This window comes from Poecilia mexicana, unplaced genomic scaffold (assembly GCF_051168715.1).
Source record: "Poecilia mexicana isolate PSO_F unplaced genomic scaffold, ASM5116871v1 scaffold_5, whole genome shotgun sequence".
NCBI classification, from domain to species: Eukaryota; Metazoa; Chordata; class Actinopteri; order Cyprinodontiformes; family Poeciliidae; genus Poecilia; species Poecilia mexicana.
The window spans coordinates 22,814,375-22,829,626 of NW_028263374.1; the positions used below are offsets into that span (position 1 = coordinate 22,814,375).

Genomic DNA, 15,252 nt, shown 5'->3' on the forward strand with positions numbered 1-15,252 from the left:
ACAAATTTGTTTTGACTCATGGATAAGGAGCCTTGACCATTCATGCTACATGGACACACTTTTCACTAGACTGGCATTCTGTTTTTAAACAGAATGCTGTGTAAAAATATTTTTCAGAAGGAGAACTTGAGGTTTCATTTGGTGTGTTTTGTAATTATAAAAAAATAACATAAAATAGAAACTTTGAGTATTTTAGTCTGTTTTCAGTTTCAGTTTATCCAGTTTTAGTCTGTTTATTGAAGCTGCAGAATATACTAAATTCTGTTTTTGAACTGAATTACTGAAATAAAAAAAAACTTGTCAACATTCTAATGTATTGAGATGAACCTGTATGTCATTGTTTATGCTTTTTGTCTTTATAAAATTCATGCCAATATACTTTAATTTACTGAGATAAATTAAAGTTAAGAATGAGGGCCGTTCTTCAGAAGTAACTTTTGAAATCCAGATTAACATGGGAGCCAATCTACCTGAGCAACAAGAAACCAAGAATATTCCAGATAAAATCATCATCAACCATTTTCTTAGTTCAAAAATAAACAAGTCATTTGCCTCCTCTCCCCAACACATTTTTGTCCCTCACATGATGCGCTGTTGAGGTCGACGCCTTCAATGAGCTACACAGCCTATTTGTGAAGCTAACTGAGAGCAAATAATGATGACTACTGTTCGCATTAGTTTAGTAGGGGGAATTTTCTTTGGCTGTTTATCTACAGGGAAATCTTCCAACACATGACTTAACTATTTTCTGTGAACTATTGCTGAAAAACTAGGCCATAAAAAAGGAAATGTGTGTTTCTGTGATCTGGGCAACATCACTTGCACACCGGATCTGGCTTCAGGCTTTCATTTTTTTTTATTTGTATTTGATCCTGGAACTTTTAAACATTTTTTTTTTACATCTTTAACAAAAAAGGCAAATCATGCCCATTTCCTAACTTCTACTTGAGAAAAAAATCTAACCCATTTTAGAAAGTTTCTAACACATCCTGTAAAAAGTTAGACCATATACCTCAATGATGCTATTATTTACACAAACCCATTAAATTACAACATAAATTAAAAAATATATATTTACATTCCAGGACAACAAATTGAATAAAATTCTATGTTTTGACATTTTGAATTTAATGTCTAGTTAAAAACATTTTAAAAGAAAGAACTATGTACAAGTACACACATTCTTACAACACGCATTCATAGTAAGATTGATGTTTGGCTGATGTTACCTCATGCTTTCAAACACGAATGTTGGAGAACAGAATTGTGGGAATGATTGTCATCCACACAAACACTTGCAAGGCGCCTTATGCACCATCTTTAAAGTCTCTGGTTTGTGAGTGAGCACTGACTGAGAAATTATTGCCAGACTCAAATTGTCTCCCATTAAGAAAAGCATGATAACACTGGAGTCAGAACTGGGTGTACAAAATAAGAAGAAGAAAAAAATGAAAGACAACAGTTTTGCATCTCTCTTTCGCTATGTCTCTTTCTTTCTTTCTCTCACACATAAACACGCACACACACGCGTGCACACACACACACACACACACACTTAAAAATTGTCCTTTGCAGGTCCATTGAGACACAGGAAATCAGTGGATTTGCCTCCAGACTGAAGGGGGAGGGCAGGGAGAGAGGTGCTGAGTGGAATTCACAGCCATTGCAACGCATCTTGAAATGATGTCCACTAGAGAAAAACAACAAAAAAAACTGAATGCACTTGTTCCCACCCCCCTTTAAAAAACTGTAGTTGAGTTGGAATTTTATGGAACTGCATAGTTATTATTTGATGGTATGTTTAACCATCACAGAAGCAGCTCCCAAAAAGCCGAGTCCACAGAATTCCCTATATGGAGTCAGCACATACTGACGTGTAGCCATCTGTGACAAATCCAAAGTTTTGTAGAAATATACATTTACATCGGAAGCACACATACACACCCACATACAAAATAAGCTCTCAAAATGGTAATACTAAAGATAAGTTTCAAAAAGTCCAAAACAGGGAGAGGGCAGCAAGAATGAGTGTATTCTGTGATTGTGAAATTCAGGTTTTCTTCTTTTGAGCTCTCATTTCCTGTGCTTGTCCATTTTGTCAGTGGACTTGCTCCCGCTCTCCGAGGATCCCTGGGTTTCACTGCCAGAACTCAAGTACATCTTGTCCACTTGTTTGAGCGCCTCATTTAGGTAGTTCTGGAGGGAGGTCATTGCAGCGCAGATGGCTGGAGAACCAAATCCATGAGTGATGAGGCTGAAATGAGTCAGGCAGCCCTGGATTCCAGGCTCCAAGATGGGCGCCGGCCTTGAGTTTCCTAACGGTGACCGGTCCTGTGTGAGCAGGTCAGTAAATTCTTTGCAGATTTGCCTGAGGGGAGAGAAACCAAAGTCAGGATGGATGCAATAATATACTTGGCCTGAAAGCCAACCCAATAGATAACACAGTGGGTGTTTCAGTAAGGTAGCTGCTCTACTGCCAAAATAACAGAGCGAAAATAGGCTTTGAAAAACTAAAAAAAAAAAAAAAAAAAAGAGGCAAGTTGCAACCTGACTCTGTTACAAGTGAATAAATGCGTGCAAATAAGATGCAAACCACAAATTAGAAATACTGACTTAGCAGCGAGGAGCATGTTCTTGCGAGAGTTGACCTCGTTGCGCTCCACATGGGGCCTGCCCAAATATTCAGCTATTGCCTTTGCAGGAAACTCAGTCTCGCATACATAACCAAAGTCTCTTGCTAAATGAACAGCTTCACCTGTAGAAACAAAAATGAAAAAATCAGTTGTTAGCTCAAACCACCAGGCACAAGACATTTCTTCTTCCAGACAACTCCCCAAAAACTACTCTGAAATCACACCATATTCTTGCACACAAAGGGAAAAGTTCATAATGTTGTTTAAAGAGTTGGATGAAAAGAAAACAATTCCCTCAAACTGCTACACTCATTCCTTCCAAAACAACTGCAGTAATTAGGGTGTCGAATTCTAAACCCGGTAGAAGTGACAACAGTGGCTCTGCTGGTCTGAGCTCAACATAATTAACATGCACTTTGGTGGCATGAGTCATGTGTTTTTTACACCTATTTAAGTTATTTTAGAAGCTATGCTCAAAGAGGACAGAGTCTATATGCAAAAACGACAGACTTCCAAATATTATTGAATTGCACCTTTTTCCTTAGTCTGTGAATGTTAAGCTGAAAGGCTTTACTCATAAGACACAAGTAATGAAAATGTGAAATATTAAATTTAATTAAATTTTCTTGTCTTTGATCAAAATGTATGAGCAGCAGTTTAAACTGGGTCAGGCTGTTGTTTTTATTTTCCTTATTTTAAATAACAAACATACAATTGCTGGCAAAGAGAAATGGAAACATGCTTATTTCATATTTGTACCCCCTGTCCCAGTGAACAGCGAATATGTGTCACCCTGTAATATATTTACAAACATATCGTAAAGATGAGTGTTTTCCACACTGAACTAAGAGTGAAAAAAAATTTTTTTTAAATATATATTTTTAAACACTTTACCCAAACCAATCTAAATGTTACATCAGTGCTTATTTTTGACATTATTATTTTTTCTGCTTTTGTTTACTTGTTGAAAAATAAATGAAACAAGACCTATGAGGTGTAGAGAAGAAACCTTAAATGTGCAATTATTTCTTTTTGACCACTTTGCAGAAAAAAATGCATTGCATGCGAATCATTTCAAATGTGAAATAAAAATGAAATAAGCACTTTTATTCTTTCATGACTGATGAGTTGGGACCTACATCCAAATGTGGATTTTTTTTTTTTTTATGTTATCTTTTTTACGACTAAATTGGTGTTGTTTTTATATTACTATCTCACACTGTATGATAATATAAAAATTTTGAAATGTGACTTCTAAATGCATCAAGATCTATAATTTATCTATTCAACCTCTACATTTCAACCTGTTGGAAAGAAAGCCATCTAAACAGAATCTGTTAACCTGGAGAATGATCGCCAGTGTTAAGACCTCTTGTCTGTGGAAAACAAAGCCAGTGGAAGGAATTTATTTCCATCTTGAGGTTGCTTTGATTTGCACTGTCATAACGGGCTTATGCGGATAAATGGTAATACTGAGGGCATAAAGCACCTCAGGCTATGCTTTTTTGATAGTCTTGCACATAACTAACAGGATTCAGGCAGATGTTCAGAAGCACAAGCTTTAAGGTCAGCTGGCCCTCCTGGGGAGCTGAACACAACATAACAACACTTAATTCAGCTTTGAAGGTCTCGAAATAAAACAGGCCTCCAGTCATTCTCCTGCACAGAATCATTAGCCTATTTATAAAAATGAATGGGAATCTAGGGAGGGAAAAAAAAAAATATCCTGCTTCAGCCAGCGGCAGGTAGGCGTTTTGAAAGTGATACTGTGATCATATGAAAGTCTAACCGTATCAAGATACATCTGGCATGTACAAGGTGACAAATTTTTATCTTGCCTTTAGCTCATGCCATAAAATAGTACTACACCAATATAACCTGGTCTGAGGGGATTTTGGCTGGTTTGAATAAAAAAAAATACAAAATAGTAATAATCAGAGTATGTACCGTATTTTCCGCACTATAAGGCGCACCGGATTATAAGGCGCACCTTCAATGAATGGCCTATTTTAGGACTTTTTTCATACATTAGGCGCACCGCATTATAAGGCGCATAGAATAGACGCTTCATACTCTATTATTACACATCCACATTAATAAAGAAATGGTCCCCGAGTACTTTATATAGTAGGCTGGCCCAGTCGTTGTTTCACTCACGGTGTTGGTGTTGCGATATTATGCCCAACTGCTTTCTGGGTAACACAGACCAACCGACACGCTGCCGCTGCAGTCTCTGTCTCTCTTCCCCTGCCCCTCCCCCCCTTTAAATGTATTATCAAACTTTATTAACAAACCAGTGTTCTGACAACTATCCCAGCATGCACCGCGCACTACTTCTTCTACGGGGAAAAAGAAGTTGGCGGCTGCTTAAGCAGCCTACTGCATGTCTGTGTAAACATGACGTCTTTCATTTCGATCTGAGTTAATTAGCGTAGCATTTCTGCCGGATTTTCACAACATATCAGCCACGACAATGGACAGGGGAACCAACAAGTTCATGTCATCTTTTTTGGACGACATCAAGGTGTTTGAGCCACTGGATGCCTCCAACATTGTGCGCGTCACAGCTAAAAGCTACCGATAGATGAGGAAAACAGCAGATCCTCACACCCTCAGCATAAATATAGCTGTGGACAAGATCACTGATGCCTATTGTTCTTGCAAGGCTGGGTAAGTCGGCATTCATGGTTTTGATGGTCCACAATGTACATTAGCATATGTTTACTACTGTAGCTTGTGTTTGTGAGACGGTCACGCACGTGGTAGCTGCACTGTGACCTAAAATGGGCATTAGCCAATGAAACGCGGCCCCTGTGGTAAGGTCCGTTGCTGGACCTGTTGTGGCTCAATATTGGTCCATATATAAGGCGCACCGGATTATAAGGCGCACTGTCGGCTTTTGAGGAAATTGAAGGTTTTTAGGTGCGTCTTATAGTGCGGAAAATACGGTAATTAAAGACTTGTGATGTCTTGTTTGGGATTATGAAAACAAAATAAGTATGTTTTACTAAGCAGTAACAAACGAATATAAAAATACATTTTACTCTTCCAACACTAAACAGAGAAGGATTTATTTCTGAGAGACGTTTGCTTGTTAGAAGTTGTCTGTCAGTCCATTTCTTTTTGGTGGACCCAGATCGCTGTTTATAGAAGAACAGCTTAGAGAATAGAGCCTGAATGCCTCATGGACATGTTTTTTAACGGCTCAAGACAAAAGTAAAAAAATTGCCATTGGCACAGCCTTTCGTCTATTCCTATTTTGTTCAACTGGAGAGGCTAATCATCCATGTAAAAAGTCACCTAATGCATACATACTGCTAGCTACTTCAACACCTTTCTCAAGAACAAAGCTGTTTGACAGGCGGCTTGAATTGTTTTAAGATCGCGCTCTAATAAAAACACACTACGCTGAGGAGAATGACACTCGTACATTCCCACGCTGTTTGAGCAGCATTCCAGCAGGCGTAAGATGCAGTAGAAGTCAGAAAGGTGCGATATGGTACTGAGTGATGCGTCATACCTTCTACAAGTGAGGTAAGTAGAGTGACATTGGCCGCCTTCCTTCTTCCAGCAGGCAAATTAAGTCCAATTTTATCCAGCTTCTCTCGCAGAGAACGACCTCCATTTTTTGACTTGGCTCTGTGGGATGACATAAAAACGAACTGAGTCTAAATCCTTGAAAGCACCAACAGATTTTGAATCCATATTATTTCATTTTAAGAAAAAAATAAATAAAATCTCACCAATACTATTTGATAGTATTTTCTATTATTTTATGAGTTTTGGTGATTATTATTTCAGAAAATTGGACATGTGCATTAAAAGAAAATAACTAGTGTGTGAAATTTTAGTAATGTAGGAATATTATAGAAAAGAAGGTCTCACTCCATGTTTAATATTCTAAAATATAAAGTGCTTCTCCTAACCTTAAAGAAAAACAAAACAGATCCATCACTCAAACACGCATTTGTAGAGGCTCTCATACTCTTAACTTGCCATGGCAGAGTCAGTTTTCTGCATGGTCAGGCCGGCATCTCTCCCTCTATATTGTGGGTGAGAGATCTTTGGAGAGGCATGTGCGACTAAATCCTCCCGACTCCCCCATCGTCTCAACGCACTCCCCACCCTTCTGTACTTACAACCCCCCCCCCACCCCCCCCTCTAAGTATTTGACCTACATAAAAAGCGTTGTGTATGTCAGCATTAACAAAGGCACATGGGAAGTGGCAAACATGCACTTTGACAAAAAAAATTGCTCTGATCAGGGGTGTTAAGCACAAATGGTAACCCCCACCCCCAATTCTTCAACAGACTGTCACTACAACATATGTAACAAAAGAGCAACTGCTATAGCACAGATAAAATTATATATTATGCAAACATCAGCAAACATAAATCAAACACTTTTCAGATTAGCATGTTAGAACAAAGAATGCCTTGTAAAATACACAAAAAGACCACAAGCCAAGATGAACTTTAAAAAACAAAGTATTTTCCATGAGCCACTGAGCTTTGAGCTATGGTTAATGCTCTATTGTGTTATTAAGATTTATATCTAAGGTTTTTATAATGACTTACAGATAGAAGACATATAACATTTAAGGTCGAAAGTAAAATCAGGTCAAGAAGGAAAAAAAAAAAAAATTATATTCAATCCAGTCAAGCTGTCATGATGAATGAATTTAAGCCCCGACCTGCGTAAAACTCCTCCCAGGAGTGATGCGTTCAGGCACTCCGGGGGTGACAAACGCCTCTGGACTTCAGCCACAGTAACTTTGTACTTGGACGTGGAGCTCAACAAGGAAAGGCGGCCCGGTACGGAGCAGAACACCTCTGTGGGGTTTGATACCATGCCCAGCAGTGACTCTTTCTGGAAGGGAAGGCCCAGCGTGTTGCCTTTCGGTAGTGTGACAGGGCCTGGAGAGAAAGGGGAAAACCTACATTATGAACACAAAATAAAAGAATTGTGGTTGGGCAACAGTGATTGTTTGCATATGCCCTTTTCCAGTGTACGTACATAAGCTCTAAATCCTTCCTTGAATGTCTGTTCTTTTGCATGTAATCACAAGAAGCTGTGCGTGTGTGACTGTGTGTATGTATGATTAGGCAGCTCCGAGGAAACCAGTCTTTGGTGAATGAGTGTTTACAAGAAACATCTTCTTGAACCTTTCGAAATATTGTGTGGTTCGTGAAACACTGGATGCCTGAAGGTTAGCCCTCGTTTTAAACACCATCCACAAACAGGTATCCACAAACAAGCTGAACCTCATTTAAACCCTTACTTTGTAAAGGACCTGCTCTCTTCTAAAAGTATTTACAACTTTGTTTTTGATCACATTCAATATAGATTTTATTTTAATCAAACACAAAAGGACTGACAGTCTGCAGACAAACAAAAAAAAAAAAAGTACAGCACACTACAATACAAAATACAGCTATCTTCATCCTCACCAGCAAGAAAGCCCCCCTGATAATAAGTCCTCTGTATGCGATCAAGGTTCCTGCCACCTCGTAGTCCTAATACTGAGACAGAAATCACAGAGTCACATGGGTGTTTCACTTCTCCTCTGGGGCACATGCCTGGGAATGACATGCCATTGTTTACAAGTGGGAAAACCTAGATTGCCGATAGTGTGGCCTTCAGCATGGGAACAACATAATGACCCAAACCTGATTTCCATAAAATCATGAAGATGGGCTGCTTGATTCTGCTGCATACATAGCTTTCTGCTTGTAATCTATCTATCTATCTATCTATCTATCTATCTATCTATCTATCTATCTATCTATCTATCTATCTATCTATCTATCTATCTGTCTGTCTGTCTGTCTGTCTGTCTGTCTGTCTGTCTGTCTGTCTGTCTGTCTGTCTGTCTGTCTGAAGTTTTATTGGACCCTGTTGTCAAAGCAGCAAAAATTTCAAAACACAATTCATGCCCCAAATGGATTACCAAACTGTCTTTCATGTGCAACCCAAACGCCACACCCAACCAGAAGCTGGTCCTGCAAACAGCCAAACACAACTCAAGATTCAAGACCAACTCCTAAATTCCTGAAAAGGTGATCAGAACAGATTTGCCATAAAGAGCTTGAAAGATGATTCAAAGCCTTCCTCCTCTGCTCCTTACTCAACACTGCCCGGCTGCCAGATTGCTCAATTTTCCCGTCATGTCAGCTACAGCCTGGCGAATTTGAAAGCAGGGATCAGCTCCTTTCCCACTGATGAATCCATTCAAGCACCTTCACTAACAGAATAGGTGGAGGATCATGTCAAGCTTAGATGAGTGCATCTCGTGGCTACATGCGGATTATCATCGTGCAGAGCAGTAGTGCAAATAAAAGACAAAAAGCTGTCTCCTTCTGTGCACTCAGTGCCCTGACATGCCATCAGAAGCATGGTATTTTTTTGGAATATAGAGTGAAAAAACACAGTTCTTGTTGTATAATTTCCCATTCCTGTTAGTAATTACAGCATTGGCTGCACAAAGACTACAAAGGCAAATGTACCCCAGGCAGCAAATTCAAACAAGAGCACTCTTTTTCTTTTTCATTTTCATTCTTTCTCTCTTTTTTTCTAAATTCTAACTTTAAAGAATTTGGGACAACTTACCTTTTTTGATGACTGTCTGATCTGGCATAATAATACTGTGGTCATCTACATGCTGATTAAAAAAACAGAAAGAGGTAGATAAGGATATTTTGTTGATGCGACATAAATGAGTAAACTTAAGATTAATTTGACAGGGTTTAACTTTGTAGTCACACAATCACAATTTGAGTGAAAAAATGTGAAGAAGATGATATTTAATCTGGATTCTTATAAATGTCGAAAGTATGGAAAATTACCTCAAATTGAAATTTTAGAAATTATTAATCGGTGACTTTTAAATTTCTTAGACTAATCCACAAGGTTTTTAACAATCCAAATGGGTTTAAGAATCTGCTTCGCTCGAATTCAGTAACTCCAAAATATACCGTCAAGTAACTCCATGTTACAATGCTCTTACCTGAACGTCTTCCAGTCCAGGGCCCATGTCATGAATTCCCATATTATCACCAATAACTGAAGAGTCCAGGCTGTGCGGGGGCAGCAGCTCCGGCCGCCGGAACCCCTCTCTTCTCACCCCGGACGAGCCTCCCTCGAGGCCCAAGATTTGACTCGCCAGTCCGCTCCTCCCGAGTCCGTCCTGGCCTTGCCGGCCGGGCCAGGACGGCTGCTGCTGGTTCGACGAAGGCGACTGGTGTATGGAGTTAATGTTGAACGGGTCGCTGAGATGGGAGTATGGGTCGGTGGACTGGGGGTAGGAGATGGGCTGGTACGGAGGTGGGAAGTACGGGGGCTGGAAGTCTGAACCAGCCGAGTGTGAGAGAGAAGGAGACGGGCTATAGAGGTGCTGACTGACCGCTGGCAGGTGAGGCAGCCGGGGGTTCCCATTGCTGTTGCCGTCATGCCTTTCCTTTGAGAGGGAAGAGACAAAACAGCTGAGAGAGATGGCAACTGCAGGGCAAGTGGGGATATATATCGTTTAAGGAAATTATAGGTGTCAAATACCTTATCTCTTGAAAGGTTTCCAATAAAAATAATTACCATTTGGGTGTACATTAAGACTGGTAATAGGATTCGTCTTTATCTATTTAAATAAAGGTGTATTTTAAATCACTTAACATAATAACTATAAAACAAAATATTTTATTTTAGATTATTATTATTATTATTATTATTATTATTGTTATTATTATATTCTTAAAGCTTTATTCAATTTTATTGTCAATAACTGCATCAAAGTTTCAAAGTTGTACATTATTTTTGATAAGTTTTGCCCAGCATTACTGTCCAAACATACGTCCTACTTTGTTAATGTTACATACCTTTTCATGCATTCTTTCTCTTTTTTTATATTCGCACAGGAAACAAACACCAACCCGCGCAATAATTCGTGTTGTTGAAAACCAAACTTTCCCTTCTCTTTCGTTTTGAACGACGGTATATTACCAAAACTCACCTCGCAATCTTCTTCATATTTGACGTTGTCAGCTAGTTTCCACAACATTCTGTCCGAGATTCTCCGTTGCAAAAAATAAAAAATAACGAGAAAGCAAGAAGAAGAGGAAGAAAAAGAAAACGTCGCCTTGGGTTAATCCAGGTGTGGAAAAAATGGGAGCTCCCTTGAGATCATGAACCCGATTGCTCTTCTGCTGCAGCAATCAGACAGCAAAGTTGTGAGGTGAGGGCTCAAGGGCAAACTGACCCACGGATTGACGCTCCCACAGCAGACAGGCTATGAGCCTATGAGTCTCCGTACCCACTGTGAGAGAAAGCAGTCGTCAAACAATATTTCTCACCCCCCTTTCTCTCTCCGGTCAGTACGCTCTGGAGTTGTGTTGTGAAAGTGGGGAAAACTGCTGCATAAGAAACTTGACTCCCTCTTTTGGACGAAACAGAGATGTTCAATCCTATTGGGCCGAAAAAAAATTAGCTCTGTGTTATATCTGCACAGCCACTGTGAGAGGGCGTTACCCTGTCCAAGGATGCCGATGACAGGGTGGAACAAAAAAAAAAACCTCTGATTGGCGGGAGGATGGTCCAATCAGAAACCTGTCCGTCTGTGCAGCCGTCTTGTGTCCTGTGTCGGTGTCAAAAATTGAAACACTCCCTACAAACTTTTAAATCACTCTTTGTGTGCAGCGATGGGCACAGCTTCTTACCACAAAACTAATTAGGTTTCCTCTGATTTTGGTTTTCTCTTCAAACCCAATGGGTTCCTGAACTGAAGGGCTTGTGTTTTTGAAAAGACAACCAGATGTTCTAGATTACAGTCCCTGTAAACCAACTGGGTCCGGTGTTGTGAAATAAAGCCCCTTATCATTAAAAGAAAACAGCTTATTTCACCGCTAGCTGAACATGTTTCCTATCAATAAAACTTAAAAAATGGCGTATTTAGTTTAATGTCTAGAATGATTACTGCCCGGAAACGACACAATGAGAATTTAAATCCTGTTTGGTTTTTGGGAGTTACAGAAATTAATCGAAGCCCTTTTATTTATTTATTTATTTTCGTTAAAATTCCTATTTTCAAGCCAACGAGTCCCCGTGTTATATGAGATACATTTTTTCCAACAATATTTTTGAATTATTTGATTTCATATAGTCTGCAATTATTATTATTATTATTATTATTATTATTATTATTATTATTATTATTATTATTATTATTATTATTATTATTATTATTATTATTATTATTATGTCGATCATTTTGATAATTACAACTTACACTTGTTTATTTTTTAGACCTAGTCATTTTCTCTTCCTTCATCAAATTAAATTTCCAAAACTCACAGCCATTATTATCTCTGATCTTGGTAGAGATTTTGCTCTTCTTTACTGGTTTTATACTGCATATTCCGAAAAGGATCCAATGTATCTTTTCTTCTTCTTCTTTTTTGTCTCGCAGAAAATGCTGTTTTAATTTTTTTTTTCTTTTTTTTTCTATCTCTCAAGCAGCTTGAACGCCTGGCGACTCTATAAACGGGTCAATGAGGTTTTAATGTTATGGTTTTTCTCAGTGGTCGTTAAGCGGTCGTTTCAAACCACAACAAACCCCAAAGTTTAGCAGATTATTTATGTCTCAAAAAAGAAACGGAAGACTTTCGAAACTCAAAGAATCTCAACTAACAAGTCTTTGTTAGTTGAGATTCATTTACAGCTTCATTTACATCTTAGAGGAGAGCTCATTTTTAAATTAAACAGTAATTTGCATGATTGATAAACTACGTGAGTTTTACGTTCGACAGTTTGATATCAGTGTCCTTCACTGTCCTTTTGTCGGGAGCAATTTATTACTTAATTTAATATAATTTGACGTCTAAGCCTACAATGGACAGTCTTTTGTCCTTTAGGGAAAGAGTCTGTGGCGTCTATCCACCCAAGCTGTGATTCTAGTGAGCATGGGAACCACTGGACGTGAGCGACAGAGGATTATCCTCTTCTTTTATTCTTTTTTTTTTTTTTTTTTTTTTCAGCGTGTTGCTTCTTGGCTTGTTGTGATGCCAAGCAGAAGCAAAATGCACGTTGATTAAATACCATCCTCTTTAGCAGGCCTGCTGAGGGAAGTTAGTCACGCTTGGCTGGACTGTATAATGCTTTGAACAATCTGAAAAGTGCAGCTTGGCATAATGATGACAGTGATATCTGACTCATTTGATGTCAGGTGTAAAGATGAACTGGATCTGTTCCCGGGTCAATTAAAAAATAACACACATGCCAATGAGCTTGTCCTGCCAGGTGATTGGATTGATTTAACTCTTAGCAACAAAATGAAAAACACATCTTAAAAAGGTGGGTAATAGCTGAAAACGGACAGGCTTTAACTTAAAAACCAAACAAGCAATTACATTTGTACCGTAGTCCATTATTATGTGGACATATTATTTACGGTTTAACTTACAGCATGGTTATAGACATGGTTGCAACTGATTTACCCTAAATATGAATTGATAATACAAATACATTAAATTGAATCTATCCCCAAATCAACATTTTAATACAAGCGAATCAGACTCTGCATGACTCTGACTATTATTAAACCATAAGAGTTTCTGAAACTCGTACAGCGCTACAAGATTACAAACCAATGACTAAAGGGAACATACAAAATAATAGGAATCCAGTCTGAACAGAAAAAAGGGCAATATACACAAAACAAGTTTTGTTTGAATGGAATCAGTCGTAAGAGAAACCTAAACACAAGCACGCAGGAGGAGGAATCAACTCACCCTCCAGTCTATCCTCTCCAGCACAGACATCTGCAAAGCTCCAGTTGCGGCAATGCCTCTGAGACCCAGCGACTGACTAAAACCATAGAGTTTTACTTCACCTGATTATCGTGCAGTGCGCATGCGCCGGTGTAACCAATACACCTGAGTGGGACAAATCAAATCTCACTCATCCACGGAATCTTGAAGGTGTTTTTTTTTTCTTTTGTTTTGTTTTGTTTTGTTTTTCCTTGGCTTATGGAATAAAATATTTTTTGAAAGTGTGAAACGAAGTCCAAGACTGAAGTAAAATTATGGTTTTGAAGATATATGCCAAGGAATGTGCGGATCTAGGAATGGGATTATAAAAATGTAAAGCGGATTTTTAAACCAGTCTCAACATAATAAAAGGTAAAAAAAAAAAAAAGTTTTACAGGTTGAGGATTAAAATAAAACGAGAGAAAAAGAGAGGAATTTTGGGATGAGGTAATTCCTCCCCCCTTAAATGACATCGCCCCGGGCTGACCAGAAGAATCTCCTTTCAAAGGCAACTGAAGTTTTTAAAGGCCAAGAATGACTGCTGTTATCTGATCTCCACCTAAATGTTTTTTTTTTTTTTTAAGTGAAACCAGTGAATACATCAAAGTTTCTCAAAATGTTGCTCAAAATGTGATCGATAAATCTGGTTAAAGGAAACGAAGGGCGCACCTCTCTGATCCGCGTTCTGACCTGCCATGACGCTGCGGCCTCATCAAGAGATCTGGCTTTCACTGAAATTTCATTTGGGTTCATTTAGATAGCGTCTGTTTATAATGGCACCATGCAGACAATTACCAAACCAACAAAGAATAGGTCTCAACCTGTAATCAGCACCATACTGATCACACAGAAAGCAGGTAGGATGAAAACTGCTTACAATAAAGTATCTGCTTTATTAGATTGAAACGATTAATTATAACTCAAGCATTCATTGGAACTAAGCTGGATTAACCAATTTGCTTTTAACATTTTAGATTTGAGGTTGCTTTTTTTAATCGAAAATATAGTTGAGCTACCTTTATGAATAAAAACATCCGACAAACTGAAAAATATAGCACAAGTTTTGGTTGAATTTTGTCATATGTTTTTTAGAAAGGTAAACCCGACAGTCAAAGCTTCTTCGACATTTGAAAGGCCACAGTAGGCCAAGATGGATGGAATTAAAAAAAAAAAAAAATCGTGTATAATAAATAAAGTATTTTATGGTTCCCATTATTTTTTCAGTCGTGATGATTTTTAAACTGGCATTAGATCAGCACTTGTACCACTTAGGCGTATAATATAATAAATCTCAATAAAGGCAAATGAAAAGGAAAATAGTGCAACTTTGTGCTTAGAAACCAAAACCTCCTTGTATACAAATGAATTATAAAAATGCATGCATAACGTGATTTTAATACATACGTTACCCTACTTGAATCACAAGCGCCACTGTACGCTATGAATATGCATCTGGTGCCATCTTGTGGTTCAATACCCTTATTACAATATTGAGGTTTGCTCAATGTATCCTAATGCACTATGCACTAGTATGTATTTTGCTCGTACTTTTTTTACTGACCAATATAAATTATGTAGTGCTGTGAGGAGAAAGGAAACGAATACATCTAAAATCTGAAATGTGTGCCACACTACATTGTGGAATCACCTTTTGTTGCAGACTATTTGTTAGAAAACCTTTGTGAACATCAATGTCGAAGCCTTGCCGTAGATTCCCTCAGATTTCAGTTTTGACTGGGACGACATATGGATATGCTTCCATCTTCTAAACCATATATGCTTGCATATATGGTTATGCAAGCATATATGCTTGCATATATGCTTG

At 38.4% G+C, this 15,252-nt stretch overlaps 1 protein-coding gene across 3 annotated transcripts; it reads right to left on the reverse strand.

Annotated features, from left to right (window-relative positions):
- Positions 1-841: 841 nt before the first annotated feature.
- tfap2c (transcription factor AP-2 gamma (activating enhancer binding protein 2 gamma)) lies at positions 842-13,454 on the reverse strand. Of its 3 annotated transcripts, none has more exons than XM_014996296.2 (8): positions 13,410-13,454; positions 9,641-10,090; positions 9,244-9,295; positions 8,085-8,156; positions 7,328-7,550; positions 6,154-6,272; positions 2,614-2,755; positions 842-2,368 (listed from the first exon to the last, which is right to left on the reverse strand). In XM_014996296.2, exons 1-8 carry the CDS (start codon positions 13,437-13,439, stop codon positions 2,074-2,076), a joined length of 1,383 nt encoding a protein of 460 aa, XP_014851782.1. In that variant the 5' UTR covers positions 13,440-13,454; the 3' UTR covers positions 842-2,073. The 3 variants fall into 3 exon arrangements, with proteins under 3 accessions (XP_014851782.1, XP_014851781.1, XP_014851783.1); XM_014996295.2 differs by lacking the exon at positions 13,410-13,454 and adding an exon at positions 10,637-11,108; XM_014996297.2 differs by lacking the exons at positions 8,085-8,156; positions 13,410-13,454 and adding an exon at positions 10,637-11,106.
- Between the last annotated feature and the right edge of the window lie 1,798 nt (positions 13,455-15,252).

Bases quoted from the DNA above. Each gene is read 5' to 3' on its own strand.
- tfap2c (XM_014996295.2), bottom strand. From the start codon at position 10,684: ATGTTGTGGAAACTAGCTGACAACGTCAAATATGAAGAAGATTGCGAG. The intron at 2,756-6,153 runs GTATGACGCATC...TTGTTTCTACAG, and splicing joins ACTTACCTCACTTGTAGAAG to GTGAAGCTGTTCATTTAGCA. The intron at 2,369-2,613 runs GTCAGTATTTCT...CTCTCCCCTCAG, and splicing joins AACATGCTCCTCGCTGCTAA to GCAAATCTGCAAAGAATTTA.